The sequence below is a fragment of the Monodon monoceros genome, unplaced genomic scaffold (assembly GCF_005190385.1).
Source record: "Monodon monoceros isolate NGI ecotype Baffin Bay Population unplaced genomic scaffold, NGI_Narwhal_1 Super_Scaffold_21, whole genome shotgun sequence".
Classification (NCBI taxonomy): Eukaryota; Metazoa; Chordata; class Mammalia; order Artiodactyla; family Monodontidae; genus Monodon; species Monodon monoceros.
In genome coordinates this window covers 17,540,789-17,566,832 of record NW_021703778.1, presented here as the reverse complement: position 1 = coordinate 17,566,832, position 26,044 = coordinate 17,540,789, and the positions used below count along the sequence as shown (strand labels likewise).

Genomic DNA, 26,044 nt, shown 5'->3' with positions numbered 1-26,044 from the left:
GTCTTTTCATGTACCTATTTGTCATCTGTATATTCTTTTCAGAGAAATATTCCTTCATGTCTTTTGCCCTTCTAATTGCATTGTTTTCTCATTGTTGAGTTTTGAGTGTTCTTTATATACTCTGGACATGAGTCCTTTGTCAAATATGTGGTTTGCAAATATTTTCTCCTAGTCTGTACTTGTCTTTTCATTCTCTTAATATTTTTACAGAGGAAATGCTTTAATTTTGATGATGTCCAGTTTATCTGGTTTTTCTTTTATGGATCATGCTTTTAGTATCATTTATAAGAATTCTTCACCATTGCTAGGTCCTAAAAATTTTCTTCTATGTTTTCTTCTATAGTTTTACATTTTACATTTAAATTTGTGATCCATTTTGAGTTAATTTTTGTATAAGGCATGAAGTTTAAATTCAATGTGGGTTTTGTTCTGTTGTGTTTTGTTTTCATTTTTGCCTATGGATGTCTAATTGCTTCAGCACTAGTTGTTGAAAAGGCTGTTTTATTTCATTTAATTGCTTTTGTACCATTATGAGAAATCAGTTGGCCATACTTGTTCGGTATTTCTGGGTTCTTTATTCTGTTCTATTGATCTAAGTGTCTGTCACTCCGCAGAAACCACACCATCTTGATTATTACAGGTGTATTACCAGTCTTGCAATCAGGAAGTGTGATTCCTCCCACGTTATTGTTCTCTTCACAATTGTTTAGCTGTTCTATTCTTTGCCTTTTCATATAAATTTAAAAATAATCTTGTCTATACTTACTAGAATCTTGTTGAGTTTTTTCTAGGAATCACATTAAAACTACACATCAGCTTGGGGAGAACTGACTTTACTATGTCGAGTCTTTCATCCGTGAATACCATTTGTTTCTCCAGGTTTTAGATTTTCCTTGATTTCTTTCATCATCATCGTATAGTTTCCGGCATATAAGCCCTGTACATGTTATGTTAGGTTTACATCTATGTATTTTATGCATATCTATAAACCAACCATTATAATCTAAGTATTTCATTTTTTATTGATTGTAACTGACATTGTTTTTTCAATTTTGGCATCTGTGTTCATTGCCAGCATATAGAAATACAATGGATTTTTGTATACTAATGTTGTATCCTGTGACCTTACTGAACTTTCTTTTTAGTTCTAGGAGATTTTTGTAGATTCCTTGGGATTTTCTACAAAGACCATCATGTTATCTACAAATAAGAACAGTTTTATTTCTTCCTTTCCAACCTGTATGCCATTTATTTCCTTTTCTAGGCTTGTTTCATTGTCTAGAATTCCCAGCATCCTGTTGAATTACAGTGGTGGGAGCAGGCATCCTTACCTTGTTCCTAATCTTAAGGGAAAGCATTCAGTCTTTCTCGATTATGTTACCAGTAGGTTTTTTATAGATGCTTTTTATCAAGGTTAGGAAGTTAGTTCTGCTCTATTACTAGTTTTTTGAGGATTTCTGTCATGAGGGTGTTGAATTTTGTCAGATGCATTTTCTGCATCAGTTGATATAAGCATGTGATTTTTCTTCTTTAGCCTATTAATATGATGTATTACATTGATTGATTTTTCAATATTGAACCAGCCTTGCATTCCTGCAATAGACATCACTTGGTCATGGTGTGTAATTCTTTTTATATATTTCCAAATTCTATTTGCTAATATTCTGTTAAGGAATTTTGTTTCTATATTCATGAGAAATGTTGACCTGTAGTTTTCTTTTTTATTATTGGACTGATTTTTCATCTGATTTTTTATCTTTTCTGTATTCTTTTGAATACATTTATGTATCATTTATGCTAGCAGTGGTCTACTTCAAGTATGAAAAAGGTAAATAACTTTGCAATAAAATATTAAGCACAGCTGAAAGTATTGCTTTTTATAGATAAGACTTCACTTTTAAGTTAACATTTAAATTTGTAAGTATGTAATAGAAATATTATTTTTCCATCAAAAGTTATCAAAATTCTATCAAGGGTAGTTGAATTATTCAGCTAACTAAGATCATCTTAGGACATATATTATTTCAATAGGTTGAAGAGGACTTTGTACCAAGTAGCTTAATAAAATCTTAGGAAATACTTAAACATATCTTCAGTAAAAGGGGTTATTTAAGGTCTGTTTCTTAGTTATAACACAGGCAAGTTTTATTTCAAAATTTGATTAGATACATGCCTTCTTGTCCTTTATCTCAGGATTTGCCAGTTCTGTATACATCACATAAAATCAAAGTCACTATCATTAAACTGAGATCTTCTTTTGCCATTAATAAAGAATTGTGGTGTGGATTCATGGTTAAGCTTCATAGTTTGTTGAATGTGTATGGTATATTTGTAATGAGTAAGACTGTACATGGTGCACCCACACGTAAATGTATACATATATAGTATATGTGTGTGTAACTTTTCAAAAAGTAACTTTTTGCCTCAAAAAATTTCATGAGTAAAACCCAAGTGGATGCCTAAAACTATTCCTAGTGAACTTTAAAAGCTAGTTAATAAGTGATAATTTAAATTAAGATGTAAATCATGACTGTGTCTTACTGATATGAACAAAGCTATCTGAAATGATAATTTTTGAGCATCCATGACATTACCTTGACAATCTAGAATGAATATAACATCGTTTATCCTATCTATCTTCTTAGAACTACATGAAATAATAGGTATTTTACAACGTATTTTGAGGAATGTTTCTATATGCAGTTTTTAGGAAAGGCATAGTTTCTCTTGTTCCAACTTGTGCTAATTTTACAGGATTCAAGCGAAAACTCGAGAATTTAGGGAGCGACAGGCTCGGGAGCGTGACTATGCTGAAATCCAAGATTTTCATCGGACATTTGGCTGTGATGATGAGTTGATGTACGGGGGAATTTCTTCCTATGAAGGTTCCATGGCTCTCAGCACCAGACCCCAGAGCCCGAGAGAAGGGCATATGATGGATGCTTTGTACGCCCAAGTGAAGAAGCCGCGGAATTCCAAACCTTTACCTGCAGACAGGTAGGCTCCTGGAGCAGTCAAGGTATTGCTTCCAAATCAACTTTTATATAGTTGTGACAAGGGAGTAGATTGTTCATCAATTCTCCACAACTAGAACTGCCTTTTATTAATGGCCTTTAAAAAACCCTTGTGTCTAAGAGTATTGAGTTTACACAAATCGAAGCCTAATGGAAGAACAGTAGAGATTTTGATAGCTTGTCTCATGATCCCAAAATATGTCATCTTGTTTTAAAATGGTTTCAGATGGGAGAACTAACCTGTAGTTTATAACTCACATAAGAAGCAAACTTGAAACTATGGTTCTTCTATTTAAGGCATATTTCCTTTTATTGCTAGGGGAACCTCTAGTCGTGGTAGTTAAATAGATGGGCAATGACATGATTTGTTCCAATTATGATTGATTTGGGCCACTTTTTTTTTTTTTTTTTTGGTGACATGATTTCATATCATGAAAGAATTAGTGAATGAGATGTATAGTATAGTCAGTCTTCAAATTGCTTGTTAATAGCCACAGACCACAGGTCTGACTGTGTATATTAGTGTAGCACAGAGGAGTGCAATGCTGACCCTATGTTAATGGTTACATATTTATTTCAAATTTTATCTGAAACAATTTAGAAACAGATCTTCAGCTCCTTCATTTATGTATTCAAGCACCATATAAAGTTTAGTTCATGAAGAAAATAATATTCATTTCTTTTTATTTGAAACACATGCATGCTATCATCATAAACAATACACTCATTCCATCCCATCTTGTAGTGATGTCTTGTAATCATTGCTATATAGTGAAGCTAGGCTTTAAAAATAGTAGGTCTCACTTCAAACTAGTGGTTCTTTAGCACACATCAGATACCTGGAGGGCTTCTTAAAACACAGTTGGATTAACCCTTCCCCAGAATTTTGATTCCGTAGGACTGGAGCCTGAGAATTTGCATTTCTAACAAGTTCCCGAGTCTGATGCTGGTGCTATACTTTATGAACCCCTACAAGACTAGAGATGCGTTGGAATTCCTTTGTCTCTAGCGCCCATGCGCTATTTGGCTGCTTTATTTTGCAAGCTATGTTTTAGCTATTTACTTGCAGCTTTTTTTAATAAAGGTTTGCAAAGGCAACAGGTAACCCTCAGGCAAACCCAGATAGAAGCGTTTTTAAGAGTAGCAAAAGGAGAAGCAGATCTTAGGGAAAGCTAGTCAGATTGTTGTTCTGTTCTTTCTTTTTTGTTTGGTTTTGTGTGGTTTTAGGGTTTTAAAAAATTGTTTTATGAAGATCTATTTGGTGTTGATTGTAATGAGTGCGCCTTGTAAGTTGACATAGGAGGCTTATGGTTTATTTAAACCCCTTTGGTGTTCACTGTGCTTATTATCTAATATGGATGTATCAGGAGTCAAAGGGTAAGTTTATTAACAGCGAGTGACATTTTCTTAAAAAACTTTTGCTAGGTTTTTGCTGTACTTGTGGAAGCTGTTTGTCAAAGGTCAAATCGCACTTGAAGGCCGTGGATGCCCCATGGAAAGTGTTTTCTTGGGAGAAGACACACCAGCAACACTGGCACTGCCAGTTAGTAACTCCTGGAGGAATTAAAAGAAAATTAGTTAACGTGTTATTGATCATTGATAAAAATATTGATCATTTTCAGCACCTTCCACATCTAGTTGGAAAATCTAAAAGACATTCACATGACTCAGCAATTCCCCCGACAGAGCTGGGAGTCAGAAGGGGTCTCTCCAGCTCTTGGGGTCCAGAAATGGTTGCTTTAAACCCCAGTGCCCTACAAGAGTCTAAGCCTCCTGAAGATCTCTGCAGATTTTCAAAAGGCCTTCTGTGTCCAGGGTCCTGACTACTAGGGTCCCCAGCATCCCAGCCTGCAGGCTCAGTTCTGTCCCAAGCTGACCTCAGACTGAAACTCAGCCTCCTAATTCATTTCCATCAAAATCCCACTCAGCAACATGTTCCGAGGAGGCTTTGGTCTTGGGGAGAAGAGCTCAGAATCACATTGTACACATCGGTATGTTCAAAGCCCCTCTCAGCCTTACTCAGGCACATCCCAGACAACTGTGTGTCAGAGATTTTACAGTTCTATGTATTAGTGTCCCAGAAGGGTGATTGGACTACAGACTTTCTAAGACATGTCCACCTCAAGAGAGATATAATTTATTTTTTTAAATGGATCACAGATATTTATGTTTTGTGTTTTTGTAATTATGATTTTTTCAGAGAATAAGCTGTCCATTGAACAATGATTTCACTAATCCAAAAAGTTGGGAATTATGGCACCTGTAAAGTATTTCTTCATCAACCTATAATTGAATTTGCATTTGGTTTGGAAATAATGGCATCACCTCCATTGCCATTTTCTGTCAGAGTAAAAGCTGTAAAAAGAGTGTTTCTCAGACTTGAGTAGCCTAGAGACTCTTTACAAGATGATCTCTTGATACTGCCGCATAGAGTTAAATTGTTTTGATTATAATGTTACTTAAATATGTATAAAAATAAAATAGGGCCAAACTCCTTCTGTTTACGGCCATTATGTAACTATAAAACCAAACATCTTTACAAATTAAATACAAACAAAACAGTAAAACCATTACATTCAAATGAACAACATTAATTTAATGTGGCCAATAATGTTTTTTTAAAATCTAAAGTCTCACACAAATCATGAATACGGTGGTGGATGCTCCGTGCCTGGTTCATTTCAGTTTGTTTGCTCCACAAGCCAAGGGCTGACTCAGTTCAGCCATCACTCTTCTCAGTTAGATTCTGCAGTTCTTTTGCATGTCTGTATCCCATGACCTTTGACCCATGTGCTACATCCACGCATCCTAATGCATGAAGTCCAACCTGCTTCTCTTACCATTAACTCGAGACAGTAAAAATAGCATTTCTTGGTGCCTCTGTGTCTGTAAACTTAAATTCAGACAGTGAAATAACACATAAGATGATCTAGAATATGCTTCTATTAACTTGCTAAAAAGTTAAATGATGGAAACATAAAACTTGAAACTCCTCAGAGAGAGTTTTTACCCAATAAAGAAACTCCCATCAACTAACTAAATTTCACCCGAGTTTGCCGTTGGTGTCAGATGAACTTTACTGTTCAAATTTTTGGATTTCATGGGAAAATCGCCAGTCCGTTGACAGTCTGAAGCGTAGCCTGAGTCTGTTCTGGGATTTTTATTGTTCAGTAAGAAAGCCATATTCTGAATTTCATTGCTTATAATTTTGATTGATCTAATGGAAATGTGGATCTGGTGGTCCCATGTGGAAATAACCAGGGATAATTTATTAAGTGCTGTGAACTTGATGTCAAAATGGGACACTTTCTCAATTTCCACGTATTATTTATAAAATGCTTTTTTACGATAGCTTCATACTCTGTCTGGCAATATTGTCCACGCCTGTTTAATTGGATTGACACATGAAATATTATCTGACTGTACCCTTTGGCCATTGTTGCTACTATTTATTAATGCCCTTAGTAACATTCTGAGTTTTCATATTGGGTGGATGCCAGAGAAGTCGCCCCTACCCTTCTGTTTTCTATGAATAACAAAGCTCAAACTCACAAAACTGTTGGTGAACTTACTTTTATCCTGCTTATAACCAGAGACCTCAAAGATGCAGCTGTTGTAAATGATCCCTAGTCCTATATCTCTCTGGCTGAGTGTATTTCCTATGTGATTGCTGTGTCTTCTGATGCAGCGCCTCTGTGTTCCCACGTTTCTCCCACCGTGGGAGACACTGCTAGTCGCCTACCCAGCACCTCTTCTCTCCCTCTTCCTTACCTAATAGGATCCCCATTTTGTTCAGGCTGGTAATGTGCCCAGCTTAAAATTTTCAATTTCCCGGGCTCCCTTGCAGTAAGAGGTGACCACGTGACGTTATTCTGATGAATGAGCTAAGTGGGACTCATTTATAGGATCCACAGTCTCAGAGGATGGGACTTTCTGCCAAGCTAGGTTTTTCCTGATGAAAATAGAGCCGACTCAGCTTTTTCCCTTTGCCATTTTCCCTTCTCCCTGCCTGGATTTGGATGGTGCCCTTAGATGGGGCTCATCTAATAAGCCTGAGGATGAAGGCCACATGGAGGAAGAGGGAAGCAGCCTGGTCCCTTGAGCAGTGGCTTCAGTCCCGGAATGCCCACCCTCTGCTCCTGTTACCTGGGAACTGAGCCCTTCCTTACCTAAGTCTCCCTCTCTCAGGGTTCTGTTTCATGCCCAACACCATTCTGAGTTTAGGGAATCATGCACACAAGAGTCCAAGGGAATCATCATCTTCATATCTAGGTTGTCTGCACATTGGAGAACTACCCCCTAGTCAAATCATTGCCACAATATTTTGTGAAATTAAGTAAGAATTGTGAGCTTCTTCAGTGTCATTCAATAATCTCTTCTACCTTTCGTTTTGCTAGCCTCTACTTAAAGAAATGTTATCAATCAAATGTCTGCTAGCATTTATCCTTCTTTTTTTATTGATGTATTTGAAGTATAATTGACATACAATATCGTATTAGTTTTGGGTGTATGAGACACTAATTCAACATTTGTACACATTGTGAAATGATCAGTGCAATATATAGTTACCACGTGTCACCATGAAAAGTTAAAAATAATTGTTTCCCTTGTGATGAAAACTTTCAAGATTTGCTCCCTTAGCAGCTTTCAAATTTGCAGTGCAGTGTTACTGACAGCATTTATCATTCTTAACTCTGATATACCACTCTCTCCTACCTCTATCAATAATCCTGTTATAAAATCAGAAACTCTTTTTTATAATTTCATTTATTTATTTATTTGGTTGCGCTGGATCTTAGTTGCAGCATGCGGACTTCTTCGTTGTGGCATGCAAACTCTTAGTTGAGGCATGCATGTGGGATCTAGTTCCCTGACCAGGGATCGATCCCAGGCCCCCTGCATTGGGAGTGCAGAGTCTTACCCACTGCGCCACCAGGGAAGTCCCCTGTTATAAAATCAGAGGCAGCTAAGTGTGATGTCCAAGATACACACTGCCTGACTTTTGTTCTGGGCTCGTCCACCATTAGTGTGAACTCTGTGCTTCATTTTCCTCATCTGTAAAATGGGGATAATAGTGGTACTTACCTCATTAGGCTTGGTGTGGACTAAGTCTGTTAATATCTTCCAAGCACTTAGCACAGTGCCTGGTCCACAGTAAGCACTATTTAGGTGTTTGCTGTTGGTATTATAAGTTGGGAAATGGGCACTTACTCTCAGGAAAGGACAGCATCCCCACCTGGATACAGAAACAAGTAAGGAATGAAAATGGAATGAATAAAGATGGTTTTATTCCTTATACTTAACATACATATAAAAGTGTGGGGATGCAGTTCTCTGATGCCCACAGTTCAGTCATCAAGTAGGTTGGTCATTAAGTATTCTCCATAAATCACATCATATCATGAACCATTTCTCTTTAAATTAGGACTTATTGAGTTCAGTGTGAGGCATACCAGATTGCTTCTATAGTATAAATACTTGGAAGAAAAAGTAGATGGTGGGTACTGAAAAAATGCCTTATTTGAGAATGAGTTAGGGGGATAGTGGTGTCAGGACATGAGTCATCAATTTCAGTCTGTTTTTTGCGAATTTGAAGGTATTCGTTTTGTACTTTCCTGGAAGTCTTTGAAGATCTTCCTGTTTTACTTTCATGAAAGTTTTGCTGATTCCAAGCTTCAGTGCTCCATAGAGATATGGAGGCTTGGACTTCTCAAACCTTGGCGAAAATGTTGACATTGCTCTTTACATCAGATTGTCTTCTGGTGGGCCAGGCAGGTAGGGATCATGCTCTTAAGAATTATGAAAGCCTGCATTCTAGAACAGTGATCTTTCAAATTTTGGCATGTATATCAAGAACGTGGAGTGCTTCTCGCCAGTGTTGACCTCCACCCATTGGTATCCTGATGCAGTAGATCTGGCTGGGGACTGAGAACTCACATTTTCAGCAAGCACCTCAGTTGACTAATGCAGTTGGTCCATCCACCCTTTGAACAGTACTATTCTTGGGCTAATCAAAAACGAACTGGAACTCCCATTATCGGTTAGTTTAGTAAGGTCATTTACAGTGAAGAGGTGAAATAATTTATAATTTCCATATTGGGTACAGCTTTAACTGGGCATTCATAAATGCCTATTTTTCACCTATGACCAGATCATCATTTTATTCAAAAGGTCAGCCTGCAGGTGTGTTATTCATAAACTTTATTCAGTGTTTCTTGACACTTACCAAAAAGTTTCTTTTCATGTAAATTACACAATTTCAATTCAAAATTTTGTGTGCTTTGAATTCTAGCAAAGAATTGATGGAATGTCGGTCGATAATGTTTTTTATTTATTTGAGGACACGATGCAATTCATATTTTTATAGTCAGATCCCAGAATCTGTAGTTAAAAACTCCACAGAAAGACAGCTCTAATGGACATTTGCTGACTGTCACCATGCAATCATTTGCCACGAAGAGAGCATTGTCCTCAAATATAATTGAAATAAAACAGTTACTGCGCTGCAGTAAATCTAAACAGCAGGAAAATAGTAGGCTAGACTCCCTCAGCTTGCTGAGGACACCTTAATGGAAACATAAATACCATAATCATATGCTTTTTGCATGCATTTTACGACTAAAGAGAAAATGCCGATTTTAAAAGAAAAGACCTCTGTGAACTTGTTTTTTCCCCCATTAAAAACCGGAAGCCAGTTGTGTCAAAAGGAAGTCTGGCAAACACAGAACAAAACTAATTTTCTTAGCTACAGGCTGTTATTAAACAAGTGCTCTTTTTAAAAGGTTGGGTTGTATAACAAAGTTGTATTTGCTATTCAAAAAGTCAAATACAATTTTATTTACTTAGTTATTTTTTTTTTTAATCTCGTCTTTTCTTGAGATGTGAGAAAGTAATTTTCAAATGGAATCCATCTCATTGTAACATGTGTTTTGCACATGTTTTGCTGATGAACGAGCTCCATCCTGGCCCCATCTAAGTGTCCCCACTACACGTCTCTGACCTTGGCCAGCTCCATCCACCTCCTCTGTCTGTGCCCAGACCACCTCTCTCTCCCTGCTTGCTGAGGATGGGTTTTCGTTCTTCTTGGCCGGCCGTGGGAACACTCTTCTGGATCCCAGCCCCACCCCTGCAAGGAGCCTGCTCCTCAGGCCCCCCTCCTGGTCCCTTCTTAGCCTGTGTGTCTCTGCTGTCACTTCTGCGTAGCTGGTAAGCATGATGTCTTGATCATGCTGTTTAAAAAAATTGTTTTTTAACCTCTGGCTATTCTCTGCCCTATTTTTCCTCTTCACTTCTAATCCAGACTTCTTGAAAGATTAACCTAGGATTGATAGAGACTGCTGTTTCTTTTCTACATCTTGTTCACTCCATGTGGTAGGCATAATAATGGTCCCCCAAAGATGCCCCTGCCCTTGTCCCTGGAACCTGTAAATATGTTACTTCATGCAAGAAAAAGGACGCTGCAGATCTGATTACGTTAAAGATCTTAAAATGGGGACGTTTCCCTGGATTCTCCAGATGGGCCCAGTGGATCATAAGTGAAGGAGGTGGGAGAGTCAAAGTTGGAGAGAGACTTGAAGATGTAGGCTGTTAAAAAAGGAAATCCTGCAATAGGCAACAACATAAATGAGCCTTGAGGATGTTATGCTAAATGAAATAAGTCAATCACAGAAGAAAAAATACTGCATAACTCAAATTTATATGAGGTATCTAAAATAGTCAAACTTAAAGAAGCAAAGAATAGAATCGTAGTTGCCAGGGCTTCGGGAGAGGGAAATGGGGGATTGCTAATATATGGGTATGAAATTTCAGTTATGCAAGATGAAAAGCTTCTTGAGATCTGCTATACAACATTGTGCCCATAGATCAAAACACTGTATTGAATGCTGGTTGAAATGTAAATTGAAAATTTGTTGAGAAGGAAGATCTCATGTTAAGCGTTCTTACCACAATAAAGTTTTGAAATGTGCAAAAAAAAAAAAAAACCAAGAAAAGATGCAGGCTGCTGCTGTGAAGACAGGAAGGAGCCTTGAGCCCAGGAGGGCAGTGGATTCTAGAAGCTGGTAAAAGCCAGAAAGCAGATTCTCCTCTAGAGCCTCCAGAGGGAACCAGCCCTGCTAGCACCTTGGTTTAAGCCCAGTGAAACCAATTTCAGACTTCTGACCTCCAGCACCCAAATATGATAAATTGTAGTTATCTTAAGGTAGTAGGTTTGTGGGCATTGGTTCTAGCAGCCATGCTGTGTTAGTTTCCCAGTGGCCTCCTGGACTCCTGGTTTAGTGAACACTTCCGTTCTTTCCCTCTGGGTCACTCTGGCCTCCGTGAAGCTCTCTTCTCTTAGTTTCTATGTACAATACTGCTATCTCTTGCTTCCTCCTTCCTTTCCGACTATTCCTTCACTGTCTCTTTAGAGAGTCTCTTCTATTTGTCCCCTAACTTTGGATCCCCTAAGACAATAGCTCTGGACCACTGCTATTCTCTACACGTTCCTTTTGGGATTTTTTTTTTTTTTTGAATTAACACCTTTAATAAAAGAAGACAATTTCAGCTCTTAGAAAAACAATATTAATGTCAGTACTTGTAATGAATAACTCATCCTATTTACATATTATGAATTTTAAAAAATTTTAATCAAAATTTGCAATGAAGAAGAAATTATAAAATTAATAGTGAAGGCCATTTTCTTTTTTTTTAATTTTATTTAATTTATTTTTTTCATACAGCAGGTCTTTATTAGTCATCAGTTTTATGCACATCACTGTATACATGTCAATCCCAATCTCCCAATTCAACCCACCCCCACCCCCACCCCCTGCCGCTTTCCCCCCTTGGTGTCCATACGTTTGTCCTCTACATCTGTGTCTCAATTTCTGCCCTGCAAACCGGTTCACCTGTACCATTTTTCTAGGTTCCACATATATGCGTTATATACGATATTTGTTTTTCTCTTTCTGACTTACTTCACTCTATGACAGACTCTAGATCCATCCACGTCTCTAAAAATGACCCAGTTTCATTCCTTTTTATGGCTGAGTAATATTCCATTGTATATATGTACCACATCTTCCTTATCCATTTGTCTGTCGATGGGCATTTACATTGCTTCCATGATCTGGCTATTGTAAATAGTGTTGCAATGAACATTGGGGTGCATGTGTCTTTTTGAGTTATGGTTTTCCCTGAGTATATGCCCAGTAGTGGGATTGCTGGGTCGTATGGTAATTCTATTTTTAGCTTGTTAAGGAACTTCCATACTGTTCTCCATAGTGGCTGTATCAATTTACATTCCCACCAACAGTGCAAGAGGGTTCCCTTTTCTCCACACCCTCTCCAGCATTTGTTGTTTGTAGATTTTCTGATGATGCCCATTCTAACTGGTGTGAGGTGATAGCTCATTGTAGTTTTGATTTGCATTTCTCTAATAATTAGTGATGTTGAGCAGCTTTTCATGTGCTTCTTGGCCATCTGTATGTTTTCTTTGGAGAAATGTCTATTTAGGTCTTCTGCCCATTTTTGGATTGGGTTCTTTGTTTTTTTAATATTGAGCTGCATGAGCTATTTATATATTTTGGAGATTAATCCTTTGTCCGTTGATTCGTTTGCAAATATTTTCCCCATTCAGAGGGTTGTCTTTTTGTCTTGTTTATGGTTTCCTTTGCTGTGCAAAAGCTTTTAAGTTTCATTAGGTCCCATTTGCTTTTTTTTGTTTCTATTTCCATTACTTTAGGAGGTGGATCAAAAAAGACCTTGCTGTGATTTATGTCAAAGAGTGTTCTTCCTATGCTTTCCTCTAAGAGTTTTATAGTGTCCAGTCTTAGATTTATGTCTCTAATCCATTTTGAGTTTATTTTTGTGTATGGTGAAAGGGAATGTTCTAATTTCATTCTTTTACATGTAGCTGTCCAGTTTTCCCAGCACCACTTATTGAAGAGACTCTCTTTTCTCCATTGTATATCCTTGCCTCCTTTGTCATAGACTAGTTGACCATAGGTGCGTGGGTTTATCTCTGGGCTTTCTATCTTGTTCCACTGATCTATGTTTCTGTTTTTGTGCCAGTACCATATTATCTTGATTACTGTAGCTTTGTAGTATAGTCTGAAGTCAGGGAGTCTGATTCCTCCAGTTCTGTTCTTTTCCCTCAAGACTGCTTTGGCTATTCAGGGTCTTTTGTGTCTCCGTACAAATTTTAAGATTTTTTGTTCTAGTTCTGTAAAAAATGCCATTGGTAATTTGATAGGGATTGCACTGAATCTGTATATTGCTCTGGGTAGTATAGTCATTTTCACAATATTGATTCTTCCAATCCAAGAACATGGTATATCTCTCCATCTGTTGGTATCATCTTTAATTTCTTACATCAGTGTCTTATAGTTTTCTGCATACAGGTCTTTTTTCTCCCTAGGTAGGTTTATTCCTAGGTATTTTATTCTTTTTGTTGCAGTGGTAAATGGGAGTGTTTCCTAAATTTCTCTTTCAGATTTTTCATCATTAGTGTATAGGAATGCACGAGATTTCTGTGCATTAATTTTGTATCCTGCAACTTTACCAAATTCATTGATTAGCTCTAGTAGTTTTCTGGTGGCATCTTTAGGACTCTCTATGTATAGTATCCTGTCATCTGCAAACAGTGACAGTTTTACTTCTTCTTTTCCAATTTGTATTCCTTTTATTTTTTTTTCTTCTCTGATTGCCGTGGCTAGGACTTCCAAAACTATGTTGAATAATAGTGGTGAGAGTGGACATCCTTTTCTTTTTCCTGATCTTAGAGGAAATGCTTTCAGTTTTTCACCATTGAGAATAATGTTTGCTGTGGGTTTGTCATATATGGCCTTTATTATGTTGAGGTAGGTTCCTTCTATGCCCACTTTCTGGGGAGTTTTTATCATATGTGGGTGTTGAATTTTGTCAAAAGCTTTTTCTGCCTCTGTTGAGATGATCATATGACTTTTATTCTTCAATTTGTTTTTATGGTTTATCACATTGATTGATTTATGTAAACTGAAGAGTCCTTGCATCCCTGGGATAAATCCCACTTGATCATGGTGTATGATCCTTTTAATGTGTTGTTGGATTCTGTTTGCTAGTATGTTGTTGACGACTTTTGCATGTATATTCATCAGTGATATTGGTCTGTAGTTTTCTTTTTTTGTAGTATCTTTGTCTGGTTTTGGTATCAGGGTGATGGTGGCCTCATAGAATGAGTTTGGGAGTGTTCCTTCCTCCGCAATGTTTTGGAAGAGTTTGAGAAGGATGGGTGTTAGCTCTTCTCTAAATGTTTGATAGAATTCACCTGTGAAGCCATCTGGTCCTGGACTTTTGTTTGTTGGAAGCTTTTTAATCACAGTTTCAATTTCATTACTTGTGATTGGTCTGCTCATATTTTCGATTTCTTCCTGATTCAGTCTTGGAAGGTTATACCTTTCTAAGAATTAGTGCATTTCTTCCAGGTTGTCCATTTTATTGGCATAGAGTTGCTTGTAGTAGTCTCTTAGGATGCTTTGTGTTTCTGCAGTGTCTGTTGTAACTTCTTTTTCATTTCTAATTTTATTGATTTGAGTCCTCTCCCTCTTTTTCTTGATGAGTCTGGCCAATGGTTTATCAATTTTGTTAATCTTCTCAGAGAACCAGCTTTTAGTTTGATTGATCTTTGCTATTGTTTTATTTGTTTCTATTTCATTTATTTCTGCTCTGATCTTAATGATTTCTTTCCTTCTGCTAACTTTGGGTTTTGTTTGTTCTTCTTTCTCTAGTTCCTTTAGGTGTAAGGTTAGATTGTTTGAGATTTTTCTTGTTTCTTGAGGAAGGCTTGTATAGCTATAAACTTCCCTCTTACAACTGCATTTGCTGCATCCCATAGGTTTTGGGTTGTTGTGTTTTCATTTCATTTCTTTTCTTTTCAGTTATGCATTGCCATTTGTTTCTAGGTATTTTTTGATTTCCTCTTTGATTTCTTCAGTAATCTCTTGGTTATTTAGTAAAATATTGTTTAGCCTCCATGTGCTTGTGGTTTTTACGTTTTTTTCTCTGTAATTCATTTCTAATCTCATAGCGTTGTGGTCAGAAAAGATGCTTCATATGATTTCAATTTTCTTAAATTTACTGAGGCTTGATTTGTGACCCAAGATGTACTCTATCCTGGAGAATGTTCCGTGCGCACTTGAGAAGAAAGTGTAATCTGCTGTTTTTGGATGGAATGTCCTATAAATATCAATTAAATCTATCTGGTCTATTGTGTCATTCAAAGCCTCTGTTTCCTTATTTATTTTCATTTTGGATGATCTGTCCATTGGTGTAAGTGAGGAGTTAAAGTCCCCCACTATCATTGTGTTACTGTCGATTTCCTCTTTTATAGCTGTTAGCAGTTGCCTTATGTATTGAGGTGCTCCTATGTTGGGTGCATATAGATTTATAATTGTTATATCTTCTTCTTGGATTGATCCCTTGATCATTATGTAGTGTCCTTCCTTGTCTCTTGTAACATTCTTTATTTTAAAGTCCATTTTATCTGATATGAGTATTGCTACTCCAGCTTTCTTTTGATTTCCATTTGCATGGAATATCTTTTTCCATCCCCTCACTTTCAGTCTGTATGTGTCCCTCGGTCTGAAGTGGGTCTCTTGTAGACAGCATATAGGTGGGTCTTGTTTTTGTATCCATTCAGCAAGCCTGTGTCTTTTGGTTGGAGCATTTAATCCATTCACATTTAAGGTAATTATTGATATGTATGTTCCTATGACCATTTTCTTAATTGTTTTGGGTTTGTTTTTCTAGGTCCTTTTCTTCTCTTGTGTTTCCCACTTAGAGAAGTTCCTTTAGCATTTGTTGTAGAGCTGGTTTGGTGGTGCTGAGTTCTTTTAGCTTTTGCTTGTCTGCAAAGCTTTTGATTTCTCCATTGAATCTGAATGAGATCCTTGCTGGGTAGAGTAATCTTTGTTGTAAGTTCTTCCCTTTCATCACTTTAAGTATGTCATGCCACTCCCTTCTGGCTTGTAGAGTTTCTGCTGAGAAATCAGCTGTTAACCTTATGGGAGTTCCCTTGCTGCTTTCAATAATTTTTCTTTGTCTTTAATTTTTGGCAGTTTGATTACTATGTGTCTTGGTGTGTTTTTCCTTGGGTTTATCCTGTATGGGACTCTCTGTGCTTCCTGGACTTGGCTGGCTATTTCCTTTCCCATGTTAGGGAAGTTTTCAACTATAATCTTTTCAAATATTTTCACGGGTCCTTTCTCTCTCCCTTCTCTTTCTGGGACCCCTATAATGCGAATGTTGTTGCCTTTAATGTTGTCCCAGAGGTCTCTTAGGCTGTCTTCATTTCTTTTCATTCTTTTTTCTTTATTCTGTTCCACAGCAGTGAATTCCACCATTCTGTCTTCCAGGTCACTTATCCATTCTTCTGCCTCAGTTATTCTGCTATTGATTCCTTCTAGTGTATTTTTCTTTTCAGTTATTGTATTGTTCATCTCTGTTTGTTCTTTAATTCTCCTAAGTCTTTGTTGAACATTTCTTGCATCTTCTAGATCTTTGCCTCCATTCATTTTCCGAGGTCCTGGATCATCTTCACTATCATTATTCTGAATTCTTTTTCTGGAAGGTTGCCTATCTCCACTTCATTTAGTTGTTTTTCTGGGGTTTTATCTTGTTCCTTCACCTGCTACATAGCCCTCTGCCTTTTCATCTTGTCTGTCTCAGTGAATGTGGTTTTTGTTCCACAGGCTGCAGGATTGTCGTTCTTCTTGCTTTTGCTCTGTGCCCTCTGGTGGATGAGGCTATCTTAGAGGCTTGTGCACGTTCCCTGATGGGAGGAACTGGGGGTGGGTAGAGGTGACTTTTGCTCTGGTGGGCAGAGCTCAGTAAAACTTTAATCCGCTTGACTGCTGTTGGGTGGGTCTGGGTTCCCTTCCTGTTGGTTGTTTGGCCTGAGGCAACCCAACACTGGAGCCTACTTGGGCTCTTTGGTGGGGCTAATGGTGGACTCTGGGAGGGCTCACGCCAAGTAGTACTTCCCAGAACTTCTCCTGCCAGTGTCCTTGTCCCTTGGTGAGCCACATCTTCCGCCCGCCTCTGCAGGAGACCCTCCAACACTAGCAGGTAGGTCTGGTTCAGTCTCCTATGGGGTCACTGCTCCTTCCCCTGGGTCCCAATGCGCACACTACTTTGTGTGTGCCCTCCAAGAGTGGAATCTCTGTTTCCCCCAGTCCTGTCAAAGTTCTGCAATCAAATCCCACTAGCCTTCAAAGTCTGATTCTCTAGGAATTCCTCCTCCCGTTGCTGGACCCCCAGGTTGGGAAGCCTGACGTGGGGCTCAGAACCTTCACTCCAGTGGGTGGACTTCGGTGGTATAAGTGTTCTCCAGTCTTTGAGTCACCCACCCAGCAGTTATGGGATTTGATTTTACTGTGATTGCGCCCCTCCTACCGTCTCATTGTGGCTTCTCCTTTGTCTTTGGATGTCGGGTATCTTTTGTGGCGAGTTCCAGTGTCTTCCTGTCGATGACTGTCCAGCAGCTAGTTGTGATTCTGGTGTTCTCGCAAGAGGGAGTGACAGCACGTGCTTCTACTCTGCCATCTTGGTTCCTAATCTCTCCTTTTGGTTTTAATTGCTATGACGCACTGGTGATGCACAGTCTGCGCTAGCCCAGCCCTCTCTGTAAGCCCCAGGTTCTTGGAGCTAGCTACCAACACATGCTTCCTGTGCCTCCCAGGCACCTGAACCCAACCCATCCAAAATGAAATTCATTGTTTCTCAGTCCAGATCTCCTCTAGTGTCATCAGCCTAGTCTCAGAGCATGTCGTCACCACCCACACATTTACTCTAGAGCAAGCCTTTCTTCTGCAGCCAGCCTCCCTCCCCAGACATCAGTCAGTGACAAAGGCCTACCAATTTGACATCCCAAATAATTCCAAACCCTTTCTCTCCTTCTGTTCCGGTACACATGGAAGCTGCCAGTAATCTTGTAACTCTTCCCCCAGCCTCCAGTCTTGTTATTCTCAAATCCCTACTTCACCCCATACCTGGAGTTTTCTATCTCAAATTAAAATCTGACATCTCGTTCTCTTGCTTAAAATTATTCTGTGGCTGTTTATCATCTCCAAGGTACAGTCCAAGCCCTCAGGACTTGGCCCTAAGACCTCCTGTTTCAGCCTCATCCCTAATAATGTCAGGCTGTGTCATATTGGCTCACATCATACTTTCCTAATAGAGGATCAGTCTCAAAGTATAAGTCCAACTTAGATGCATCTAATACATGGATGAATTAAGTGGCTCTTTGGTGTTATCTGTTCTGCAAATGTTAAATTTTGGTGAGTAAAAACAAGCCATCACCATTCATTAAGCTATTCTAATATAGTTAGAGATGCATCAATTAAATTAAAGGCTGAGGTGACATAAACAGCCCAACAACTGAAATCTCGAAAGTAATGAAGCCATAAATAAGGTCATGGCTAATTTTAAAGACTTCTTTTTTAATTCTTTTTGTTGATTAACATTGCCTGAAACCACAATTTATTTGGAGAAGTAATGCGTAAAGGGGGTTGTTTATTTATATATTTATTTTAGCCTTAGAGAAAGTTTAAATATTCTGCAGAAGTATCAGGATAAGAGGAAACTATTTTAGACCTTGGTACCTATCAGGCAAATAGTCCTCCAGCAGAGCGTGTTTGTTTTGTTTTAATGTCTTTCCCTCTGCAAGGCACTGAACTTTGGGGTCTTTGATGATGAGCTGGCCACACTGGTGGAAATTCCCTTTAGCTCCTTGGCATTTCATTTGATTTTAGCCTTCAAACAGAAGCACTAAGATCCTGCTTTACATGCAGCTCAGCACAGTAACTCATCTTTTCATTTTGACCAACTGCTTGGTCCTTCTGTCCTTTAGACTGTCCGAACCTGTGGATTCAAGTGCCAGTCTTATTGGTATTTAGTGGTCTTAGGTTGGTGTTTTTTTCCTTCTTGCTCTTGCACCAGGATAGAATATCAATCAACTCAATATAAATTCATGCGGATTTATGTGAAGCCCTGTTGTGAGATGCATTTTCAACTTCTTGGGAGACTTATCAAGATCTGAATCCAAAATCCATTTTAAAATTAACTTCCCAGATGTTCTAGAGCTTTTCCTTGGGCACCCCCGCCCTCAGTGTGGATAACTGTTTGATTATTCTTTGTTTGCCGTTTCATCCCTCTCCTTCCGTTAGTGTGCCATTGGTTGACTTTGTGTAACTTTGTGTAAGCAGTAGTTGATTAAAAATGGTGTTTGTTGTCTTTTCCAATCAAGGAAGTCCTTAGATTCTTCCACTAAAGTAGATGTGTAGATAGAAATGTGAAAATTCCAAAACTTCTGTATTGTCACAGAACAGAAAATGATTAGATAATTCATATACCCTGTGGATCTGTAGTAATTATTAAATAATTAAATATTAAATATGCATTTAAAATTGCATAAAAGGGACTCAATAAATAGAATGAATAAATATTATTATAAATATACATTTCTGTAAAACAACTTTCTTTTTTTTTTTTTTTTGGCTGTGTCTCATGGCTTGCAGGATCTTAGTTCCCTGACCAGGGATCAAACCCATGCCCCCTGCAATGGAAGCAGAGTCCTAACCATTCGACCACCAGGGAATTCCCCAAAACAAATACTTTTAAAACTATATTTTCTGTATCACTTTATACCTTTCATTATTATTTCTAGTCAATAAACTATACAGGGATTATATCGTTGAATCCTTAGGGATACAGAGTTTTGAAAATACTTGTCCTTGAAACAAAATGCCTTGGGCCCAGGTAGGCATCTCCAAGGTGGTTCCTTTTGGTAGGGCAGGTGGCTCTTTCAGCTTAGCTTTTTTACAAATTAGTTTCGTATAATTTAAAAAGTTAAGCAGATGTTATCGGCAAGAAACTAGCCTTAGCCTGGATTTGCATATCTTTATTGCCCATGTTTTGAGGGAAATTCTTGGTTAGCTCTCAGAGAGGCCTGCCTGGCCCAGGCTCTGGAGATGGTAAACCTTCCGTGGGTGGAGCCTGACTGAGCCTGGAGCAAACCAAGGAATAACAGGCCAGTGATCCTGGCTCACATCAAAGCTCAGATTCTCCAAATGAAATGAAGAACATGACATCTCCAGGAGCCTGGAGGATGTCCTGGGTGTGCATGAATCCAAATTAAAGCGGGCTTACTTGGAATGGATCGATAATGTCAATCTGAATAGAGGAGATAGCATAAAGCCTGAATTAAAGGCTCTGTTCAAAGATACCATACTTTGAATTTTAAAGAGCACCCAGCAACTCAGATGAAGGGCTACCAGTGATCCAGGGAGCAAACCTTTAGTTTTTAAACATTATAAATTGTTTTTACTATAGGGGCTGTTATGAATGGAATGTGTCCCCCTAAATTCATATGTTGACATCCTAACCAACAATGTGATGGTATCAGTAGGTGGGACCTTTGGGAGGTAATTAGGTCATGAGGATTAAACCTTCATGAATGGGATTCATGCTCTTATAAGATGAGACAGGAGAGCTTGCTTCCTCTCTCTGCTGTTAGCTATGTGCGGATACAGGAGGGCAGCCATCTGTCAACCAGGAAGAAGGCCTTCACCAGACACTGGGTCTGCTGGCACCTTGATCTTGGACTTCCAGCCTCTAGAATTGTGAGAAATAAACGTGTGCTGATTAAGCCAAAAAGAAAAAGAAAAAAACAATTGTTTTTATTCTCATTTAGATATATATCCAGTTTGCTTAAATTTTGTTTAGATGAGACACATTTTTTGATCTCAACACCACTGGAATAGAAAAGGATTATCCTAAATTCCCTTCAAAGAAATCCTCCTAAAATCCCATTTCTACTATAAATGTGTATTAAAAAAAATTTACTAGGGGAAAGACAAATTTCTTCATAGATTTTCAAAAGTTATAAATGGTGGTCTCTAAAATAATTGCAAATTACCTGTCTAAGAAAAATCCTGCTATACTTTCATGCAGACTTCATATAATTCTGGAACTGTGAAAATATATTTAAAAAATAAAAGTATAGTGTTGTCTTTCATGAAGGAAAATGTTTGGCATACTAGAACTTACCGATTATCATGACAAGTCTCTCAAGATAACCTGCATGACCACCAAATACCAGATATCTTTTGCTTCTCTTCTCTGGTCTCTGCTTTGATACTTAATGATGGGTCATTCAATGCCAGGTATGAAGTTTGAAAAGCAATAGTTGCTTTGTCTTTTGAAGGTTGTATAATCAATTGGACCACGTCAGGCATGTAGGCAGAGAAGTGGTAAAGTAAAATGTTCACTCCAAGTTTGCTTTAAATTCAGATGGCGCTTAGAATTCTAAAGACCACTGAAAGCAGAGATGGACAGGATGCAGATGGAACTGGGGCTTACTGGGGGACATGGGGTATCTGTGGAACAGGTTACAGACTCCAGAGAGTTCCACAAAACTCCCAGCCATTGTGGATTCGGACAAGGATGGTAACTTCTGGCAGGTGGCACTCCTGTGTCTTGAGGAATGAGGGTTTTCTCTATATTTCACAGTCACATGTGGCCTGTGGAGGAAAGGAGGACCTAGAAATGACTTCGATTCTGTATAATTCTAATTCTGATGCAGGAGAGTTCCAGTTTCGGTTTTGGTTTTGCAAGCTGCATTAGCATGACTTAAAAAATCACCTGCTTTGTGACAGAAACTAAAGCTGAGGATAAATACTTACTTCGAATTATTCTCTTTTCCTTCCATTTCCTTCTTTCCTTTCATCTGGATGTTTAAGCTTTGTGAAATCTTCAAGGGCTGAATCTTTAAGGGCTCTTTGAACAAGCCCCAGATTCTTGTACCTGTTCTTCTTCCAGCCCCCATAGCTGTCCATTCCCCTCCCCAACAATTATTTGGCGGCTGCAGTGTACAGGGATGTGGCAGGTGTCTGGGATACAGAATTGAATGAGAAATTCACCTCCCACTTCCTCTTACTTGGTGTCACGTGACAGACCACGAAACGTATTGTACCCAGAGTGATATGAATTCAATAGGATGCTAAGGAGATTGGCTCAGGTCAGGGAAGGAGGGGCTTCTGAGAGGTGTTGTGCTTGAGCTCCATCCTAAATGGGTCAGCACTATAACATTTATATAATACAGAATGTGAGTAATATAATTATATGTGTATTTATAGAGATTTGACTGATGGTGCAGCCTAGTTGGTTTACGTGCTGGATTTATATGCTCCTGGCAAATATTAAATATGGTCCTTGATTCCCTCCTGCCCCTAAGAGCCAGTGGCAGAACTGTTGTAGCTTTTCTCTGAAAAGCGGTATGGAATATCAGCAAGGAAGGCTTGCCCAGCCCCTAGGGCTCTTGGTATCTTGAACCCTCATGCATGTGGGACACTGAGGGCTGCAGGGTAACAAATGGAGCCGACATGGGAAGAGATGCTGCAGACCTTACTGGGCAGCAACCAGGTGGTTTCTGCGTCACTGCATCACTGCATCACTCAACTGTGAGTGATGTTGACCTCACGGATTCGTTCCAAAGCAGGTTCGTGAGAATAGTAATGTCTTCAATGTAGCATTGGAGGAATCTGAAATTCTAGTTTTGGCCATTTGTGACTCTGAATGACGCGGGATTCGCAATATTGCTACTTCTGCAGGCTTTGCTGGAGCACCGGGGGTACAGTATCTGTTGAGCATCTTCTAGACACAATCTACCTTGCGAAAACAGTTCAGGAAGATGGACAGATCTTGTGGAGTCATCATCTAGTCAACGTTTTCCTTCTAATGTGATTTCTAAGGAATTTTATTTGCCCCTGGGAGAATCCCATTCATCCCCCTTTGTAATGAATGAACCCAAAACATACTACCCCGGTTTCTTTGAAAAATCAGAGCATCTTTGAATTGTCTTGGTTTTACTACAAGATTTCCAGCCTTTGTACTAGATCAAGGCCACCTGGACGTAGGTATAGGGTTGTCCTTGTTGACTGAGGGATTGACAGCCTCCAACAATCCCATCCGCTGATAACTGAAGCAGTGGGTTGATTGATTTGGAAGGGTGGTGATGCCCTGGTGGTTTACTGGGACTTCCTTTACAGCAATTGCATGAGACCATCACTTCTCCACTTGCACATCTAGGCCATTCTTAAAAATGCTTAAAAGTCAAATGACTGTGCCAGTTCCACCCACATGTGTGTACGCAGGGGTGGAAGAGGCTGTGTTCCTGGAGAGATGAGAAAACATGGTGAAAGTAACGATGAGGCTTCCCGTAGGCACTGGTGATAAACTCTGGTGTCCTGGAAGAACCCAGGACTGAGGAAGATACAAGCAGGTCCCTGCCGTCCCCCCCATCTCTGTGGGGACATCTCAGTGAGGACAGGCCGGTGGAGCCAGGCTTCACCCTTTCCCGTGGACTGGTGTCCTGCTGGAGCGCTCTCTGGGCTGTGCCCCATGCTGGCACTTGGCCAGCACCGTGAGTTTTCTCCTGGGCCATCACTGCCGACAGTGGGAAGGGGGCCACTAGGAAGACGGTTAGTCAGGGAGGGGTAGGTAGGCCAGGTGACAACAAGTCAGTTGTCATTCCAAGCGAATTCTGGGGCATCGCTGGAGCCTCAGGCCTGAGGAGGGAGTGAGTCCCAGGTGCTACCACCTGGAATGCTCTCATGGTCACTTCTATGCCGAGAGCCCACTCCTCTGAGAGACCCAGGCTCTGTCCCCGCAGCAGTGGGGGAGGGGCTTTAGCTGCTGTGGGGACACACAAATAATTTAAAATCGCTAATCTCCACCTGTCCTCCCCTGACCTCCCTCACCACCTTCCCTGCTTTATTTTTCTGACTAGTGCCTGTGACATGATGATATAGCATATTCACACTTGAAAAATTGTGTTTGTCATTCATCTCTAGCAACTAGAATGGAGTTCCATTTTAACGTAGGAGTTTGGGTCTATTTTGTTCATGGCTGTATTCCAAGGCCTGGCACATAGGCATTCAAATATGTTAAATCAAGGCATGAACGAAGAAACCAAACTCCGCAGCAGCACAGAAAAGGCAGTTGCCGGGGTGTAGTGTTGTCAGGACAACCGGAAGCGTTGTCGGGGTGTAGTGTATGTCAGGACAACCGGAAGCGTTGTCGGGGTGTAGTGTATGTCAGGACAACCGGAAGCGTTGTCGGGGTGTAGTGTATGTCAGGACAGCCGGAAGCGTGTGTTTGGGATTTCAGAGAGGGCGTGCTTTAGAAACAAATGTGGAATTTCTATCAGCCAAATGTAGTTAACCGTTTTAATTGTTAAAATCTCTTTTGCTTATGCTAAATCCATGATGCTTACTGGTTTCCTAGAGCTTATGTAATTTTGAGAGAAAGAGAGAGAGTAGATACCATGCAATGTGATCTGCTAAGAGCGGGTAGGATACAGGTGTGGTTGACGCAGGTCCGGGGCCAGCCTGAGCTCACCTCCCAGCGCCGCCACTTAGCCTTCTGTGCCTCACTTTCCTGCATATGTAAAATGGGTATGGCGGTCCTTACCTCATCGGGTTTGTGTGAGGATTGAATGAATGAGTCCATGTAAGGCACTTTGAATACTGCCTGGCGCATAGGAGGAGCCCAGGAAGTATTAGTTGCTATTATCATTGTGCTGCCACCCCTACCACCATCAGCAGCAGCATTTGTATTCTTGAGTTCACGGGACATTTAGAAACTAAGAGTTTGCTGCATAAATTGTTTTTGCACGGGTATGATATTGGATGATTCTGTATTTTTTAAAGCATCTTTTGTGTGTAAAACTTTTAGATTTCTCGACTTTTAATTTGGACGCTACAGTTAATGCCTGCAGCTTTTTACATTCTATACCAGGGGTCCCCAGCAGGGCCCGTTAGGACCCCCGGGCCGCACAGCAGGAGGTGAGCAGTGAGCAAGTGAGGGAAGCTTCACCTGCCGCCCGCCATCGCTCGCATTACTGTCCGAACCATCCCCCCCACCCCACCCCGCCCCGTTCAGGGAAAAGCTGTCTTCCCTGGTGCCAAAAAGGTTGGGGACCGCTGCTCTATACTGATGCTAAAGGGTGCCTGGCTGAGGACGTTTGATTGATTTCTGTAATTAGGAAGCCACTTAACCTGCAGAAATTTGCTATAGTATTGAAGCTCGAATAGGCACAGATTCATTTATTTCCAAAACAGGAGACTAAGGTGACAAGGGTGATGATATTTGCGGCCATGAATGAAGATGGTGCAGGCTTGGGGCTGCAGTCAGATCCTCCCATGACTTGTGATGTGACGTGTGGGCGATGCCCACCTTTGGAGATACTGTTTGTGCCTCTTCCTTCTGAAGGTGTGGGCTGGAATAATAGAGCCGTTTTCAATAGCTCTGTGATATACTTAAATAAAAACTACCATGTAATTACATAATATCGGTATTATAAATGCCTTGTATTCATTATATGATAATTAAAATAGGGTTCAATATTAATAAGTATGTAGTAGAGCATTATAGATGTTTTATTTATGGTACACAGGAAATGTCCCTTGTGATTTTTTTTTATTTCCAACTTGGAAACGATAAATCAAATATGAAAAGGAGCTAGATTTTTTTTTTTATGATATGTCTTTTTCAGGCACACTCGTCCATGTACCTGGCATCAGCTACATACATACCTCACAAAATGAAGTCTGACTATACCCAAGGATAGCTAAATGCCCATCAAGGAGTCAATGAATGCTTTTAAATTGTTTTAATTAGCTAGGTGTGATTTAAAGGTTGCCGAAATCAAAAAGGCTTATTAATTTTTCATCAATAATCACTTACCTTAATATTTCATTAGAACCTGCTGATTTGCAGACCTCCTTCTGGGCTTTGATTCATTATGACTGAAGACATAATTTAACTTTCCCTCTTTTTCTCATTCTGTATGATACTCTTTCATCTCTGAGACACTGTTAAGATGTTTCCAACATTCATGGGGCTGCTAATTGATCCACCCTTTTTTTTAAACTGTACTTAAAGCTAAGGGTTCTAGGCTGTGCAAAGCTGTGTGTGTGTGTGTGTGTGTGTGTGTGTGTGTGTGTGTGTGT

The 26,044-nt window shown here is 39.5% G+C and overlaps 1 protein-coding gene across 17 annotated transcripts in view; it reads left to right on the top strand.

Annotated features, from left to right (window-relative positions):
* The window catches only part of PARD3 (par-3 family cell polarity regulator), a 644,329-nt gene that overhangs the window by 482,427 nt on the left and 135,858 nt on the right, over nucleotides 1–26,044 (top strand). For 15 of the 17 annotated variants that reach the window (XM_029237263.1, XM_029237269.1, XM_029237268.1 and 12 more), the window contains one exon: nucleotides 2,755–2,997. In XM_029237263.1, coding sequence (XP_029093096.1) covers nucleotides 2,755–2,997 — 243 coding nt within the window. Of the gene's footprint in view, nucleotides 1–2,754; nucleotides 3,002–26,044 lie in introns of those variants that run through there. The other 2 variants (XM_029237274.1, XM_029237273.1) reach the window with 1 other exon arrangement.